An 18791-nucleotide genomic window follows, 5' to 3' on the forward strand; every position below is an offset into this window, starting at 1 on the left:
ACTTAATATTTTGATTTACCTTGATTCCTTTTTCTTCTTAGATGTGTTTCTCAAAGTTACCCTATATGCTTGCTATGAAAGTCTGGACCGTCTATCTCAGCATCAGCTGAGACATTTAGATATTCAGAATCTCAAACTCTACTCCAGCTCTGCTGAATCAGAATATCTATTTCAACAAGATTCCCAGTTGGATTCCTATGCCCACCAAAGTTTGAGAAACACTGCTTTATATCACTACTATAAACAGATATTTCACTGTCTCTAAGTCGTTAGCACATATTATTCTATTTTATTCTAACTTTCTTCACATTTTCACAAAATATTATCTATAAACTTGGGATGCATCTTATAATCAATGAAAGGAGTACTGTAATTAGCAGGGTGTTTTCCTTTATTAGTGGGACACAAAATAGGTTACCTTACAATCGATGGCATCTTACATTTTGCTAAAATAAGGTAATAGACTTTAATATAACTATTAAAATTAAGAAATAGTTGCCTAAAATCATTTTGTATTTGACCATTGGGACTATGCCATGGTTTTGGAAAGACTGGCTTTATAAAAGCAAAATAATGCTCCTAAACATCACTGTGTTTGAGGCCCTTGAGAACAATTCAGTTTCCTCAGTCCCAACCACAGAGATTCTGTTGCAGATGATTTTGATGTGGATCAACTTTCAACACTTTGGGTAGCAGGCTGAACACTAAGTCAAGCTAAATGACAACAGATCATACACTTGCAGCCTGATGAGATTCCCTCACACTATAGTGCAACCATTCTCAAACTGTGGCCCATGGATCCTTGGAGATTCCTAAGAACTTTTCAAGAGGTACATGAGGTCAAAACAATTTTCATAATACCCAGATGCCATGTGCTTTCTTCACTGTTTGACTTAATGATGCAAAAGCAAGGATGGATAGACGATCTGACACTTTATTACAAATCAAGACATGGCACCAAGCTGTACTAATAGTCATAGTATTCTTCACAGCCATACACTGACAGTGAAAAAGAATTTTTTTTAATTTAAAAAGCCAGCTTCAGGATTTCCCTGGGGGCACAGTGGCTAAGAATCCGCCTGCCAATGCAGGGGACACGGGTTCGAGCCCTGGTCCGGGAAGATCCCACATGCTGCGGAGCAACTAAGCCCGTGAGCCACAACCACTGAGCCCGTGTGCCACAACTACCGAAGCCCGCATGCCTAGAGCCCATGCTCCGCAACAAGAGAAGCCACCACAATTAGAAGCCCGTGCTCCGCAACGAAGAGTAGCGCTCGCCACAAATAGACAAAGCCTGCACGCAGCAACAAAGACCCAACGCAGCCAAAAATAAATGTAAATAAATAAATAATTTTTTTAAAAGCCAGCTTCATTGAAAAATGACCTAAAATTTGCAACAATGGAAAGTATTAATTTGACTACATCTCAAATGTATCCACATCTTTATAATATTCTACATGATCAAACAGGAAGTTCATGAAAAGCACTCCTTTTGCACACTGGACTTTGACATTTGTCTCAAGGAAAAACACATGTGCAGTTGTCTGAGTTGCAAGATGAACCAGCCACTTGATTCATGAAGCACCATTTTTACTTGAAAGAATGACTAGAGGACAAACTATTGTTTCTCAGACTTGTATATCTGGCACTCAGTTTCTCAAAAAGCAGTGAAGTGTGTTTATCCTTTCAAGGAAAACTATTGACAGTATTTTTTACTAATGATATAGTTGAGTTTTCAAGCAAAAATTAAAACTTTGGAAGACTTGTATCTACTATCATTAGCTTGACAACGTCCTAATATTTGAATTTTCTAATGAGATCAGTATTGATATTAATGATTGTGATTTTTTATACTGTATAATGAAACGTGCCAATATTTGGAAGTTCTGTATAATTCAGTGAACAATATTTTCCAAATGATCAATGTATGATGTTTACACATGGGTAAAAGTTTCATTCAAAGTTCAACACAGACCAACAGATCATAATGTTTGTTGATATGGTTTCAGATTCCACATTGCAACTAGCCTTTAAGGAACTACCACAGAAACTACCACGTGTCAAGTTTTGGTATAGTATCTAAAAAGAATTTCCACAATTATGTGAAAGGGCAATTAAAATACTCTTTCCTTTTCCAAATTATGTATCTGTGAAAGATTTTCTATATCTACTTTAACCAAAAAACAAAAAACCAAAAAACCATACAGCAACAGACAGAATACAGAAGCAAGCATGAAAACCCATCCATCTTCTACTCAGCAGACATTAAAGTGAGTTGCAAAAATGAAAAACAACGGTACTCTTGCCACTAATTTTTTTGTTTTGGAAAATATAGTCATTTTCATAAAAATATGTCATTAATGTTAACATGCAATGAATTTGATAGGAACTTTAAATGAATTAGATTTTCTCAATTTTGACTTCTAATACCATAAATATTGGTAGATATGACCTGCATAAACCAAACTCACTGGGTTCTCAATGGTTTTTAAGAGTGTGAAGGGGTTCTGAGGAAACAAAGCTTGAGAACTGCTGCTGTCGTAAAACTCACTTAAGCCACAAAAGTAGGGACTATCTTCACAGATGAGGAAACAATATGGATGAATTCTTCCTCTCCACCAGGCAGTAACTGAGAAAATTTAAACCGCATGAAGCCTGCAAGCCAGAGGTCCTCTTTGTGGTGCTATATTGAGTTCCAATCTCTTAACTATGAAAACTTAACCACGAGCACACAGATGGTTCAGCAGAGCCTCTGGCCAAAGTAAAATCGAAATGCAACTTATCCTGAATAAGATCCAGAGGGAAGCAGTTGCTCCTCTTTCTGTAGGACTAGATTCCCCCAGAATCTCAAGGAGGGATATTGAAACAACAGTTACCAACGAAGAGTAATTTCATAAAGTGTAAGATTGAGGGCAGGGGAAGTTCCAAGAGAGAACCATAAAATGTTCAATTTTCCCACTTTTAATAGGAAACATAAAAGGCTTTATTCAAAACATATGACCTATTTCTTAAGAGAGATATGGGGATACATGTGTGTAATTGAACTCCATTTTATGGACACTTACAGAAGAATGTATGGAAAAGAAAAAGCAGAGAAAGAAAGGGAGAAGGGGAAGAGTTGTGGGGAAAAGAAGTAGAGGGTCAGGAAGGATACGGGAAGAGGTCCAGAGGGAACAGGAAAAGCAAATGCAGATGAGGAAAAGGAACCAGAAAAGTCACACAACCTGCAGGGGCCTTAGAAATGAGCTAGCTTGCTTCTTCATTTTAAGTGAAATTAGTTGCCCAAAGAAGTTAAGTGGTTTGACCAAGTTCGGTGCCGGGACTTTAAGCCAAATTTGTCTAGCTTCTAAGCAAGGAAAACACATAAAGAGAAGGTCTGTGAAAGGGGATTGTTTGGAAAGAAGTGACGGGAGGGATGAGCGGTAGGGTGGACAGAGAGAGAGAGGCAGAAAGATACATAAACACACCATACACGTACATGCACACACACACACACGCTAAGCAGTGAGTTCTAAAGCAGGTATTTAATTAAACACTGTTTGTCACACCCCGACACTGCTACACATAACTAAAGTTTGGAGACCCCTGCCTTAAGCCCAGTACTTCTCAACTCTACTATGCCTAGAAATCACCTGGAGATCTTGTTAAAGTGCAGATTCTGGTTTTGTAATGCGGGGTGGTTCTGAGATTCTGAATGTCTAACAACTCCTCGGTGATGCTGATGCAACGTGTTCAAGGACCACTCTTGGAGTCAGAAGGCCCTACACCAGCAGTTCTCAGAGTGTGGTCCCTGGACCACAATGATGAATTCACCATCAGCTGATGAATGCACCACCAGCATTGCCTAAGAACTTTCTAGAAATGCATATTCTCAGGCCCCATCCCATACCTACTGAATCAGAAGCTCTGGGGGTGAGGCCCAGAAATCTGTGTTTTAACAAGCTCTCCAGGTAATTCTGGTGCATATTAAAGTTTGGAACCATTGCACTAGGCCATAATGTCTCCTATCACCTTGTTGCCTGTAATTGGCTAAACAAGTGTGGCAGTACTTTATGTTCAAGTCATTACTTTTCACTGGGCTATCTGAACTTTCTACTAGGAATTATCAACATTCCAGTAATTCTTTTCAGACACCCTTAAGATTTGGGAATGACACCGAGATCATGAGGCTCAAATGTGACGTGTAATTAAGGAAGTATTTTCTGAGGCCTCCTTTATTAGGCTCAGCTTGTCTTCCTCTAATTGGTTTAGACTTCCACACCTGGAGCTGGACTAAGAGATGTCCCCTCAAACTTTTTTCTTGGAGTAAAATATCTCCTTTAGCTCACCCCCACTTGCCCACTCTAGGCCCCTATACCAGGTCCTGGATTCCTCAGAACGTAGGTTAATCCCAGGAACTTTTGAATCTGGCCCCCTGTCTGAATGGAAATAACAGGATGGAGCTCCCCAAAGCTCCAGATTCAGCAGCCCTGGTCTTCCCAGCCCCTGCAGTCATGAGCTCTGATGCAGAGATGGCCATTTTTGGAGAAGCAGCTCCCTACCTGTGGAAATCAGAGAAGGAGAGAATCGAGGCTCCAAATCTCCCATTTGATTCTAAGAAAGCTTGCTTTGCAGTGGATGATAAGGAATTTTATGTGAAAGGTATGATCCAGAGCAAGGAAAATGACAAAGTCACAGTCGAGACCCTCGACAACCGGGTAAGTGTTGATCTCAGATGTCCTTGCTAACATGGGCATCCCCCTTTGCCTTTGGAGTAGAATAGTAGAAATTGCATGCTGGCCCATAGGAATCTGAAGATAGAACAAGACTCACATTGATCTACTCTGAGTGAAGTCGCAGGTAAAAACTGCCATGGCACGTACCTTTCCTCTGGCTCTTTCCTTCGAGGACTTGGGCTTTGAGAGTTTTTATGATGTTTGCTTTGGAGAAAGGGGAAGGTGGTGGTGGAAGAGTTTGGACTGTTTAAGGGAGAGATTGATACAGATTGCTGCTGGATGGGCGAATATACCAAATAGAACTCTCTAGGCTGCAGAGTGACTTACAGAGGGAGCTCCAGAGGCAATGCCTAATTTAATGCAGAGAATTACAGAGCACCATTCAATTCAATCCTTACTGGACACGCACCATGTCTAGGTCACAGTGTCTATCACTCTGCAAATATGAGCAAATCTCAGTCCCGCTTCCCCAAAGTTTATCATCTAGTGTAGGAATCAAGAGTACACGGTGGGTATGGGGACTTCCCTGGTGGCACAGAGGTTAAGAATCCGCCTGCCGATGCAGGGGACACGGGGTCAATCCCCGGTCCCAGAAGATCCCACATGCCGCGGAGCAACTAAGCCCGTGCGCCACAACTACTGAGCCTGCACTCTAGAGCCCGCGAGCCACAACTACTCAGCCCGTGCGCCACAACTACTGAAGCCCGTGTGCCTAGAGCCTGTGCTCTGCAACAAGAGAAGCCATCACAATGAGAAGACCGTGCACCGCAACGAAGAGCAGCCCCCACACGCCACAACTAGAGAAAAGCCCGTGTGCAGTAAGGAAGACCCAACGCAGCCAAAAATAAATAAATAAAATAATTTTTTAAAAAAAGAGTACATGGTAGGTATGAATCGCAGTTCACAAATTCAAGCATACAAGACAGATGATGATGACGATGATGATGATGATGATTGTTATTATTAAACTTAACCTCTGGTGTCAGCCTCTTTTCACAGGGCCGGAAATAAATTTTCTGGAGTTACTATTGGGGTCCCCTCCCCAGAGCCATGCCACATTTTCAGTAATACCACATGGGGTGTTACTGCCCCCCCTGAAGGATTGCTAAGAAACAAGCCCCAGTTTCTTTTTTTTTTTTTTTTTTTGGAAAAGATTTTTTTATCCAGTGTTTAAGTAAGATTAAAAACTACAAGATTTTGCTTGCAGCTGATGAGCAAGAAGAGAAAAGTTAAACCCAAATTATCATCTGATTGGCTAGTTAAAACGCTCTGACTCAAGATCAAATTATTCAGTGACACACCAGTTACTTTGTGTGGGCTGAGGAGTTCTGGAGCAAAACAGCCCTAAACAAAACATATCATCTGAGAGCACAGGGCTAATGGGCATATGAAATACTAAACAAGAAAGCTGATAAAGGGAGGCTGTCGCAGACCTTTTGCTATTTTAGGCTTCTAGCAGTTGCTTACCATATACAAGGACCTAGCAGCCAGTTATTTTATCTCTTGACTTATCTGAGGTTAAACAACTTTAACCCACTAAGCAGGAATAAAGAGACACTTTGTAGATGAGTTGGAAAACATAAAGCAGTCCCACTTCTCCAGTAGAGTTTTAGTTGACTTAAATCATAAGAGAAACAATGATTACTGCACATATTGTCCTTGTCACACTGCATCTGTTGAGTAGAATTTCCATTCCAAGTGTTGTTTTCATCTTCACCATCGTCTTGAGTCCTCAATCTATATATCTTGCCCTCCTTTTTCAAGTCTTCCCCCCGTTTCTCCAGCACTCTTTTTCTGACTGGTTCCCTTTTGTCTGAGTTGCTAGAGGATGCAAGGTTTGAGGATTCCAATGATGCTGCTCTCACCGAGGTCTGTGCAGGAGGAGGATTACTAAATAAGAAGTTGCTAATCAATCTCCAGATGGCAAGGAATGGGTAAAGTACTGTCCCCAAGAATGTCCAAAAGTCGCCACTGGAAGAATGTACCATGGATGTAGTTGGTCTTCCTGCTGGCAACAGTACCACTGAAGCACTTGGGGCAAGTTCCAAATCCAGTAATTTCTTTTTATAATCTTCTTTGGTAAATTCCCTCCTGGGAAACATTGTCGCTAATGAAAAATTACTGTAAGTGTTGCCAACAGTCTGTGCAGCAAACTGCCTTGCTGCTTCTAGAGGAGCATCAGAAGGGAACTGACTTGTGAAGGAAGAACCATCAGGAAGACGGAATTGAATTCTCGCAACACTGCTTCCTTCTGTTGCGGAAGAGTCTCTCTTGACTTCCATTTCTGCCTGTTTGGCCAGCAGGGCTGCAGCTTTAGCAGCTTCTACTTCTTCCTGTGTCTTTGCAAAACGAGCAGCTCTCTCTGCACGGTCCAGTGCAATCTTCTGTTTTATACGCTCTCGAGCTGCCCTATCTTCTGCCTTTTCTCTGTTCCTTTCCTCTAACACTCTTTTTGTTAATTCTTCTTCTTGCTTTCTTTTATAATCCAACATTTCTTTTCCAGTTTTCCTCCTCTCAATTTCCTCCTTAATCTCTCTCTGTTCTTCCTCTTTCATTTTCTCTTCTCTCTTTTCTTCAAGTTTTTTGGTTAGTCTTTCCACTCTGACGGTGAGCTCCTCTGTAGGTCTCTGATTTGAACATCCACCAGGCTCTGGAGACACAGTGGCCTGGCCTGAAATTTCTCCTCCTGTTGCAGAATCTGACTTTGTATCAGAAGTGGGTGGTGTCTCACAGAGCTCTACATTTCTGGACTGACAGTTTTCAGAAGTGTTGTTCTGATCAAATGAGGTGGATGGAGTAGAGACTGAACTTTCTCACTGGCCACTATTTGCCACTGATATTTCACCTTTTAACGAGTGCATCTGCCGGACTTTGTGGATTCTGGTAACAAGTTCATCTGCAGGAACACTTCCTGCTATTACTTCCAAGGGAATTCCACTGTCTCCAATAAAGAAACTGGATGGAACACACACTACAGGATAGATCTGTGAAAACTGTAGGCAGGCTTCACTTTTGGTATCGATTTTCACAGCAACAAAGCTGTTGGAAGATGCTTCTGTCACTTTCTCATCTTCCCAACTTGCAGCCATCTGTGTAGCCTGTTCATCATCACCTGCCACGAACACCACGAAGACCGCGCCGCTCCTCTTGGCCGACGCGATGGCGGCCGGAATGGCGCCCTGGAACCACAGCATCGCTGCCCTCGGGCACAGGCGCTTGCTCGACGTGTTGCCGCCTCGGTCCCGGAGCCGACCCGCCCTCTCCGTCTTTGGGCCCCCACGGCCCGCCTCCGGCTCCGCACCGGCGCGCAGGCCCGTCAGCGGCTCCCAGGACGCGTGCAAGCGCGCAGGCCGAGGCGCGCCCCGCGACGCATGACGCCACGCGTCGCCGTTGGCAGCGCGCCCCTGTCCTTTGTCTCGCTGGCAAGTCGGTGCGTGCGGGAGCCCGGGAGACCGCAGGCCTTGCAGTCCCGGAAGTGGAAGGAGCGCCCCAGTTTCTGAACCTTCAGGACACACAGATTTTTCCATCTTCCTTATGCTATTTTGGATGTCCCTCTCTCTCTAGTTTAGGGCGGTGGGGCAGAAGGGCTTCCTTTCCTCAAGAGATTTGGTCTATATCAACAAATCTCCTCCCTTTTATCTTTTCGGTAAAACCCTCAAAGCTCTTCTGAGGATTCGGGCTTTTGGAAAACAAACGCTAGAAAGGCTTACAGGCTCTCTCGCTTTTATGCCCTATTTTCTACCTTTCCTGAGTAATGGAGTGCCAGTTGTATGCTTAAAGGGGAGGGAAAACAGAGAGGGGAAAATTAGGTAATAGTCTCAAAATACTGTTCAGGCATGGACCATGCTTCAAGTCCAAATGTTTTAACTATTAGGGCAGCGGTGCAAGGAATTCTGGAAGCCTTGAAAAGACAGGGGAGAGAAGAAACAGGTCATGGAAGAGGTGGCACTTCAGAAGAGCTTTGAAGGTTGCTAGATGTAATTTCAATGTAGATATATTCCAGACAAAGGGACCCACATGAGCAGAGGTATTGAGGTGGAGATTTACAGAATACACTGGAAGAGTTTTTTCCAATCTTCCAAGCTTGATCTCTTTGCAGCACTCATAGCAAATGGGGTAAACAGAGGCAAGCTGCTGTGGCCTTGGCCATCCTGAGTTCCACCTGGCCACCCTGAGGCTGAAGGGCTCTATAACTTTGCACACCTGTAACCCTCTTCTGGCACACAGAATGGCATGCTGACTTGGGGGCATCAGACCAGAATTGGTTATACAGTTTGACCAGTCTTAGATTTATCAAGAACAGTTATTTACGGATCATCTCTGGGCACAGAAATGATCCATAACGTTAACCACGGTAATGGGGTAATCTCACCACAATATCTCACCATTTTCACCCCACTGGTAGGTCACCACATCGGCTCTCCCACTCATCATGTGATTTTCCTCTCAATATCCAGACACTCACTCCGAACAGTGACCAAGTCTTCCCCATGAACCCTCCCAAATTTGACAAGATCGAGGACATGGCCATGATGACCCACCTACACGAGCCAGGAGTGCTGTACAACCTCAAAGAGCGTTACGCAGCCTGGATGATCTACGTGAGTACCCTTCAACCTCTCTTTATTCCATTTCCTTCTCTTAGTAAAGTCAAGATCCATAGGTTGAATTTTCTGATTTTCTCAGACCTACTCAGGCCTCTTCTGTGTCACCGTCAACACCTACCAGTGGCTGCCGGTGTACAACCCTGAGGTGGTGACGGCCTACAGAGGGCAAAAGCGCCAGGAGGCCCCGCCGCACATCTTCTCCATCTCTGACAACGCCTATCAGTTCATGTTGACTGGTGAGTAATTTCTTTAATCCATATTTTAAAAAATAGTTTTAGTGAAGTATTCAAGTCTTTTAACTGCACTGGTTCTTAGTTAATTACTCGAACCCTTCACAGGCTTTGGTCATCCAAACGGTGCAATGACCAAAGTGACCTCAGTAGATTCAGAGGATGTCAGGATGGAAAGCCAGGGGCGCAGTATCTTCCATTACCAGTCACGGTTCTTAAGCCAGAGCTTGGGACTGAAGCCACACTAAGTACATGCTTCTCTGGGGGTGGATGTGAAGCACAAGGAGATGCACTGCCCCCAACTCCAAAGAAACCCCCAACAGGAGCACACTTGGAAGAGAGACTATATTAGTAGCCACTTAGGAATGCAAAGTTGGAGAAATGGGCACAGCAACTTCCCTTCACCTGTTTTCTCAGGCTCCCTCTTTCTCCTCCTTAAATTTCCAGAATAGCAGATGAAATAGCAGAGATGTGGTAATACTGTCACCCTTGTCATGCCTAACATCACTTCGGTCTGTTCCACTTTCACCTAATTTGACTTGGTGCAGAGAGAAGAAGTAGAAGCAAGCATCTGAGATCTGAAGATGCTTAAAAGTCATCCAGAACAATGTTGCCCAAACTTCAGCCATTCCAATGTCACATTCGCAATCCTGGCCATTTCTGCATATTTAAAATCTTTCCTTATAGTGACTGAAGTTCCGTCCATTTCAAAAAGGAAGAATAGGGAATTCCCTGGCGGTCCAATGGTTAAGATTCTGTGCTTCCACTGCAAGGGACACGGATTCGATACCTGGTCAGGGAACTAAGATCCCACATGCCACGTGGCGTAGCCAAAAATAAAAATAAAATAGGAACCGAACAAATCTGCCCTTTGATCTGGAAGAAAACTATTTTTTAAAAAAAGGAAGAATAATATCACTATTAGTATTAGTTTCTTAGGACTGCCGTAACCAAGTACTACACACTGGGTAGCCTAAGCAACAGAAATGCATTGTGTCACAGCTCTGGAGCCTGGAAGTCTGAGATCAAGGTGTCAGCAGGGTTGGTTCCCTCTGAGGGCCGAGAGGGAGAATGTGGTCCAGGCCACTCTCCCAGCTTCCGGTGGTTTGCTGGCCATCCTTGCCATCCCTTGGCTTATAGAATCATCACCTTGATCTGCACTTTCATCTTCACATTGTGTTCTCATCTGTCTCCAAATTTCTCTTTTTATAAGGACACCAGTCATATTGGATTAGGGGCCCACCTACTCCAGTATGACCTCATCTTCACTAATTACATCTGCAATGACCCTATTTCCAAATAAGGTCACATTTTGAGGTACTGGGGGTTAGTTAGGGCCTCAACATATTAGTTTGTTGGGGGGAACACAATTCAACCTATAACACTCTTGTAAATGGAAAACCACGGTCACTGTCCACAAGTAGAAAGTAAAGGTGAAAGAAAAAGGCAATGACAACAAATCAGTGTCCATAAATTCTAATTAGAAGCTGTGGCTTCTTACAAGTTCTAAGTCTGAGACTTGCTTTCTTTGTTGAAAAGGGAGATAAGAAAGCGCTATTGAGGAGGTAAAGATCTGTGAACACGAATAACTTCCACACTGTGGGACTCACCGTTCACTTCCCATGCTGCCCACGTTACACATCCAGCATTTGGGAAATCTGCACAAATTGTCTCCAAGAAGATTCGACATGCCCAAATCATCACACCACTAGTTAATGGCAAAGCCAGAACTAGAACTCATGGGCTCTGTCTACCCCCAATGTTGCCTGATTTGTATATCCTGCCTGTATCTTGTTTATTTATTCTGTCCTGCTTCCTTCTGCATTTCTAGATCGAGACAACCAGTCCGTCCTCATCGCGTGAGGACTTGGAAGGGGCTGTCCATTCCTTCTGCTCTCCTTTAGCTCACTTACTTTTTTAAAAAAATTTATTTTATTGAAGTATACTTGATTTACAATGTTGTATTAATGTCTGCTGTACAGCAAAGTGATTCAGTTATACATATATATTCCTTTTCATATTCTTTTCCATTTTGTTTTATCACAAGGTATTGAATATAGTTCCCTGTGCAATGCAGTAGGACCTTGTTGGTTATGCATTCTATATCTAATAGTTTGCATCTACTCATCCCAAACTCTCAATCCATTTGTCCTCCATTCCCCCTTTCCTTGGTCCCCTTGGCAATTACAAGTCTGTTCTCTATGTCTGTGTATCTCACTTTATTTTATTTTATTTTACTTTATTATATTTTATTTATTTTTGGGTGTGTCGGGTCTTAGTTGCAGCACTCGGGATCTTTTGTTGGGGCGCGTGGGCTATTCGCTGTGGTGTACAGGCTTCTCTCTAGTTGTGGCGGGCGGGTTTTCTCTTCTCTAGTTGTGGCACGCAGGCTCCAGAGTGCGTGGGCTCTGTAGTTGTGGCACGCAGGCACCAGAGCACGTGGGCTCTGTAGTTTGTGGCACGTGGGCTCTAATTGAGGTGCGCAAGCTCAGTAGTTATGGCGTGCGGGCTCGGTTGCCCCGCGGCATGTGGGATCTTATTTCCCTGACCAGGGATTGAACCCGCGTCCCTTGCATTGCAAGGCGGGTTCTTTACCACTGGACCACCAGGGAAGTCCCTCTCACTTACTTTTAAATCAACAGCGGAGAATCCGGGGCTGGGAAGACAGTGAACACCAAGCGTGTGATCCAGCACTTTGCAGCAATTGCGGTCACTGGGGAGAAGAGGAAGGAGCAGCGGCCGGGCAAGATGCAGGTGAGCAGCTTCCTGCACCTGGAAGGCTTGCTGGAATGACTATAACTGAAACCCCAGGTGAGCCCCAAGTGTCCGCAGGGCTTTGTGCTCAGCAGAGATGCACAGCACGAGGTCCTGCCCCAGGGGGTGTTTACCGGGTAAGGCAGGAAATGGCTCCACCTTGTGGACTCGGGCTCTAGCACCAGCTCCATCAGCAACAGCCGAGTGACCTTGAACAACTCCACATCCTCCTTTGGAGAAGGAATGGTTTAGGCCAGTGGTTCTCAAACTGGAGTGCACGTCAGAATCACCAGGAGGGTTCGTTAACAACGGATTGCTGGTCCCCAGGCCCAGAATTTCTGACTGAAATTCCTGTCTCACATTCAAAATCCTGGCATGTTGCATTTCTGTCATGTTCCCATTGTTCATGCCCTGTCCAGGGATCACACTTTGAGAACCACTGGGCTGGACAGTAGTTTCCAAACAGCTCTGAAGTCAGAAAGGCAAGCAATCATGTGGGGAAGGGGGAAAGGTGAAAACTCTGCTTTCTATAAGTGGATTTCTACGTAATAATTCTCACAAAATATTTTATGCAACTTAAACATTTTTTTTGAGAACCACTGTTTCTATCATATGGGTCACTTTCATTGCTCACAGTCTGTTTCTACTTCTGAACCCGAATATCTGTATAAATGGGTCCTGGTGCATGCAGGAACAGAGGTCTATATTTTACAAATCCATAATTTATGATAAAATGTTATCAGAAAAGAAAGGCCATCTGGGAGATTGAGAGGTAGCGGGTAGGGCTCCAACCTGGAATCTGGTGTGGCCAGAAGCCACTTTGATGCTGTGCTAAGACTCCTTCTACGATGGGACCTTGAAGCCTCCTTGGGTGGGGTGGGGATGGGCCTGTGGGTACTCAGCACAACTGTACCTGTCACCAGCCTGAGCTGGGCGACATCTCTCCCTGGGACCTTCCCAGAGCATCCACACTTTTGAGTCACTGGGAAGTTACTTCGGAAGACGTCCAAAGTCCTCTCTTTTCCTCTTCTCAATTATTAGGGAACCCTGGAAGACCAGATCATCCAGGCCAACCCCCTCCTGGAGGCCTTTGGAAATGTCAAGACCGTGAGGAATGACAACTCCTTGAGATTCGTTAAGACTCAGTCCAATTGTCAATGACCCCCAGAAAGAAAACCCTCTCCTCCAATGCTGAATATGAAAAATGGCCACATAAACTAGGATATACCTGGCCTTAGTCTACCCCCAAGCGCTTCAGATCAAGCTGCCCAACCGGGATATTCTGATAACCCTTCAAAGAACATTTTGTCTTATTCCCAGCCGAAGGAAGATTTAGCTGTCCTTCCCTAACTAATCAGCATCACCTCAGAGCCTCCTGAAGTCACAATGATTCAAGATTCAAATTCCACAAGTACAAAATGACTTCTCTATGCTAAAATTGGTCTCTTCAGGTGGAAGCATTTTAAAATACATAAGTCCATTGAACAGTATCCACTGACTTATTAGCCATGAAAACCTTAGTGTGAAGTTAGTTAGCAGATCTGACCTTCTCCAAGTCAGGAGGTGCTGGGAGGAGGGAAAACCTGGTGGAGGCAGCAGAGCTCAAAAATTGGGAAGAAGTTGATACTGAAGATACTGAAGGATATGTCCCATCCTTCAATGTTTCACTTAGGATTAGCTCAACCAAAGAGGCATTTACTTCCGACACTGGCAAATAAACAAGTATCCAGTCTCCTATCTAATTTCACTGGCCAGTAGAGCAAGTACCCAGAGGCACTTGCATTCAGCAGCTAGAACTCCTGAAGAGCGAACACATAATTCACATAAACCTACACTGGTCCTTCATTAACTCTTCTTAGGCTTCATTCAGAGAATACTGAGAATACTACTGAGTATGTACTACATTCCAGGGTCTGTGGGTGAACAAGCAAGGCAATATTTTTGCCCTCCAATTGGCTCACAGAGTGGTAGCGACCAATTAAGCAGATGATGTAAGAAGGGAGTATACACACGCACATATATACTATATATAATTTCACCCCTCACTCCCCAAGATTGGGGGAACCCAAGTGCTGAGTGGGTCTTTGGGGAGCCAGGAGGCCTGGCCTGGGGGCTAGGTTTGCATGTAGTAAGTAGTAAGGAAAACTGAGGCAAGAAATCTCAGAAGTAACATCCAGAGGCAAAAAAGAAGTCAGATAGTCCAACCAGGTTATCAGTTCAAAGGTGTTACAAAGAGTTTGAGCAGGATAAAGACCAAGGAGACAGTCAGGTGTGAGGTGGTCCCAAACAGAGACTTGAGAGGGAGCCTGCAGGCATCCCCAGAGCTGTGGGAACAGGGCCACGTGCTTTGGGCCGAGCTACCTGAGTCTTGGCTGAGCCGGCGTGGGGACCAGATGCCAAGCAAACAGAGAGAAGGAAGGTCCTCATGCTTCTGGCATCACCTCCTCCGTGAGCCTACACAGCCCACCCATCCTCAGTAGTACCTAACAGAAGCTGGCTACAGTACCATAGAAAGAAAATAACTGTGTTTTTCAATCTGTCTTTGGACAGGGGACGTTCATTCCCATTCACTTTGGAGCCACAGGAAAGCTGGTGTCAGCGGACATTGAAACCTGTGAGTCCAAACACTCTATCTGGCACCTTGGCTTTGGCCACAGAGGCATCTCCTGGGGACCCTAAAATCACATCGTTTTTTGTTATCTTAGATCTCTTAGAAAAATCCAGGGTGGCATTTCAGTTATCCCGTGAGAGAGGCTATCATATTTTTTACCAAATCATGTCAAACAAGAAGCCGGAACTTATGGGTAAGTTCCTTGGTTATCATTCTCATCTTCCAAATCGATCACATTGGAAAAAAACTCAGAGTCAGTTGTGCATAAGATGCTAAAGGGATCCTTCTGCTTCACAGACCTGCTTCTCATTTCAACCAACCCCTTTGACTTCCCCTTTGTGAGCCAAGGAGAGGTCACCGTGGCCAGTATTGATGACAGTAAGGAACTGTTGGCCACTGATGTATTTTGTGTGTTTATTTACTTACATAAGGAATTGTTGAATTTATGAACTGAGAGGTACCCATGATCTCAGGAGGAAGCTGGGATGCAGGGATGCTCAGTGATTAGACCCAAGAGCTCAGAGAATTAGTACAGATCACACCCCTCCCCCACTTGGTTCCATTTCAGAAGATTCCAGGAAATGGGAATACAGAAAGTTCTCCAAAATAGGCCTTCAGTTCCATTCTCCAGCTTTTTAGAGTAAATGTTTGCATGGATAAGGTCTTTAAAGTTTTTGTTGGAAGTTTTCAGGGTACAAAACCATCTACATGGTTCTTTTAAGAAAATCTAGAAAATACAAAAAAGTCTAAAGCAGGAGAAAAACAGTCCCGCTCTGCAGCAACCATTCCATTCCTCCGGTTACCTGCCACCTCCGGCTCACAGTAGTCACCCACCTCCTCAACACACCTGTCAGGCCTCTGGCCTTTAGCTTTGGGGAGTATCTCCAGGGTCAATAACCGTAATATTAACTAAGTGCATTGAGCACTCACGCATGCTAGGAACTGAGAAAACAGCTTTGCCTCAACAAAACCTCTGGGATCAGCACCACTGCTACCCCCGTTTCATAAAGGTAGAAGCTGAGTCTTAGAAAAATAACACACGATTTGCACGAAGACAGTTTGTAAACGACGGTCTGAACCCAGATCTGCCCAACCCCAGAACTTGCATTTTTAACCCTAACCCTAACCCTAACCCCTAACCCTAACCCCTAACCCTAACCCTAAACCTAATTGTCTAACCCTAACCCTAACCCTAACCCTAAACCCTAAACCCTAACCCTAAACCCTAAACCCTAAACCCTAACCCTAAACCCTTACCCTAACCGTAAACCCTAACCCTAACCCTAACAACCCTAACCTTAACCCTAACCCGAACCCTAACCCTAACCCTCTAACCCTAACCCTAACCCTAAACCCTAAACCCTAACCCTAACCCTAAACCCTAACCCCTAACCCTAAACCCTAACCCTAAACCCTAAACCCTAACCCTAACGACCCTGACCCTGACCCTGACCCTGGCCCTGGCCCTAACCCTAACCCTAACCTCATAGTGTTGCTGACCCTTCCATTGATATAATTGTATGTAATTGAACTTATTCAATATATCTATTAAACATCTGCCCTCTGCCCAAGGTGGGCAACACCCTCCCAGGTGTTGGAAATGCAATGAAAATACTCCATAAGGTGCGCACCTGGTGGGCACATTGTTAACAAAAGGCTTTTACATTTTCACCAGTAGTTTCTCCTTAAGGTCATCACTTGCGAATTAATGACCATGCTGTTTAGGAAGCTCATTAAACACCCAGGAGTCACGGTTCCCTGCAGGCTCTCCCGTTCTCCCTCGGGCACTCTTCCACCCTCTCTAGGTTTCAGTTTCCAGGAACTCGAGCCTATTGAGAGAGTGCGGAAATAGCTAATCTGGTTTTTGGATGATAGACCATAAACCAGATTTAAAGAAAAATATGTCGTTGCTGGTTTTCATTCAAACAGACAGGTATAATGAAGAAAGGAACCCCTCTGGCCCTCCAGGAGTTGCCTGGGAACCTAGTCTGCGAAATACTTATACATCAAGAGATGGCTCTGAGCTGGAATTCTACAAAAGAAGAGTAGAGCAACCCAGTACAGCTTTATACCCCCTCAGCCGCAGGAGGAGAATGGCTGCAGGCTACTGAAAGCCAGCAGCATTGACAAATTAACTCCCCCCAGCCTTTGCCAAACTACAGTGGTACCTCTGAGTTCTCTGTTTCCTTCTCTATTCTGACTCTTTTCTCAATAAATCCACATTTCTTAATATAGTGTCACAGTGGAAGCAAAACAGACCTTCAATTTTCAGACCTCAATTTATAAAGCAAAGGTTCTGGGGGTTTTGTTTTTAAATTAAAGGACAGCATAATTTGAAAATTGTACAGGTTCTAATTCTTCAGTTCCAAGACACCAAACACACTGCATGCGGTCCCCATGGAAAGGCCCCTCTCAGCAGAAGCGCCACCGATTCCACAATGAAAGGGCAGCAAGGTGCCCTTCTCCCTTCTCTGCTGCCTGGATGGTCCCCATGTTTTTCAATCCATGCCCCCTGGCAAGTTTCTAAGGTGAAATTCTGAGACCCTTCCCTTTCCCATCCCAGCAGGTGGCCAAGGGCCGGCCCGGGCTGGAGACGTGCAGGAAGCAGAGCTGGGCCAGCTGGCCAGAGTGGGGTTTGGGGGTTCTCAGCAGGAGAAATCACCATGCAGGATAAATCCCTTGGCCTTGCCATAAGCCAAGGGCAAGTCTCTCAGGGCTACGGGCCCTCTCAGGTTCTCCTTGCAGATACCTCGCATGGGGCACTTGGCTACTTGGGAAAACCGCGCGGGAGTGAGCTTTACACCAGCAGATGCTTTGTAAAATTGAACGGGGTAGGCTCGGGCCTGTCCTCAAAGCCTCTACTCAAAGGCGAGCCCTTCCTGCGGCCGCCAGGTTAGGGGGCTCCGCGACTGTGCCGAACAGCTCTGGTGTGAGTCGTGGTTCCCTCCTCCACCCACCCCCACGAGCCCTCGTCCCCTTACCTGAGGCCCGCGGCCCTCCGCTCCGCGCTCGGATGCCGCTGGGGTGCCAGAGACCCACGGGAGGGGTCGTTCCCGGCCGGCGCCGCGTCCGCGCGACACAGCACGGTCTCGGCACTCCGGGCACGGGCGCCTGGGGCCGGGCGTCCTCTCTCCTGCGAGCGCGAGGCAGGAAGCGGCGCCCCTGCGAGGCCGCTAGCGATGCCCCGGCGCGCGGGCCCCTGCGGCGCGGAGACCGCTCCAGGCTGGACTCAGCGAGGCCAAGGCCGCCAGGACGAGCGCTTGCCGGGACCCGGCTCAGGCGGCGGAGCTGCAGGCCCCCAGAAACAACCCAGTTTTTTAAATGGAAAAAGGACTTGAAAAGACCCTTCTCCAGATAAGACATACAAATGGTCAACAAACACCTGAAGAGATGTTAAACATCGTTAGTCACGATGGAAATGCACATTAATACCACAACGCCATACCCCTCCACAAACACTAGAAGGCCTATAATCAAGAGAATTAAAAATAACAAATTTTGGCAAAAATGTAGAGACATTGATACAGAGTTTCCCATGGGGAAAATGAATCGGTCCAGGAGATGGATGGTGAGAATATTTGTACAACAATGTGAATGTAGTTAATGCCACAGAACTGTATACTCAAAATGGTTTAAATGGTAAATGTTACTTTTAATCACAATGAAAAGAATGAATGAAGCACTGATGATACATGTTAGAACATGGATGAACACTGAAAACATTCTAAGTCAAAGAGCTCATGCAGAAAAGGTCACCCAGGTCATACTTAGCTCGTGTGTTTTAAATCCATAAAGGTTTTGAAAATGAGGGAAAGTCTCAATAATGGTTTCAGAAAAAGAAAACTGGATCAGAATGGGAAAAGACATTTCCATA

At 45.0% G+C, this 18791-nt stretch overlaps 1 protein-coding gene and 1 pseudogene across 1 annotated transcript; one reads left to right on the forward strand and one right to left on the reverse strand.

Annotated features, from left to right (window-relative positions):
- Window positions 1-4493: 4493 nt before the first annotated feature.
- LOC132350455 (myosin-13-like) lies at window positions 4494-16769 on the forward strand. The gene is made up of 10 exons (XM_059899640.1): window positions 4494-4697; window positions 9173-9316; window positions 9402-9558; window positions 11384-11411; window positions 12195-12306; window positions 13348-13440; window positions 14857-14920; window positions 15012-15110; window positions 15215-15325; window positions 16723-16769. Exons 1-10 carry the CDS (start codon window positions 4494-4496, stop codon window positions 16767-16769), a joined length of 1059 nt encoding a protein of 352 aa, XP_059755623.1.
- LOC132350826 (UBX domain-containing protein 4-like) lies at window positions 5886-7920 on the reverse strand (annotated as a pseudogene).
- Window positions 16770-18791: the final 2022 nt, after the last annotated feature.

The sequence above is a fragment of the Balaenoptera ricei genome, chromosome 16 (genome assembly GCF_028023285.1).
Source record: "Balaenoptera ricei isolate mBalRic1 chromosome 16, mBalRic1.hap2, whole genome shotgun sequence".
Taxonomy (NCBI): Eukaryota; Metazoa; Chordata; class Mammalia; order Artiodactyla; family Balaenopteridae; genus Balaenoptera; species Balaenoptera ricei.

Bases quoted from the DNA above. Each gene is read 5' to 3' on its own strand.
- LOC132350455 (XM_059899640.1), top strand. From the start codon at position 4,494: ATGAGCTCTGATGCAGAGATGGCCATTTTTGGAGAAGCAGCTCCCTAC. The intron at 9,317-9,401 runs GTGAGTACCCTT...TGATTTTCTCAG, and splicing joins ACGCAGCCTGGATGATCTAC to ACCTACTCAGGCCTCTTCTG. The intron at 9,559-11,383 runs GTGAGTAATTTC...CTGCATTTCTAG, and splicing joins CTATCAGTTCATGTTGACTG to ATCGAGACAACCAGTCCGTC.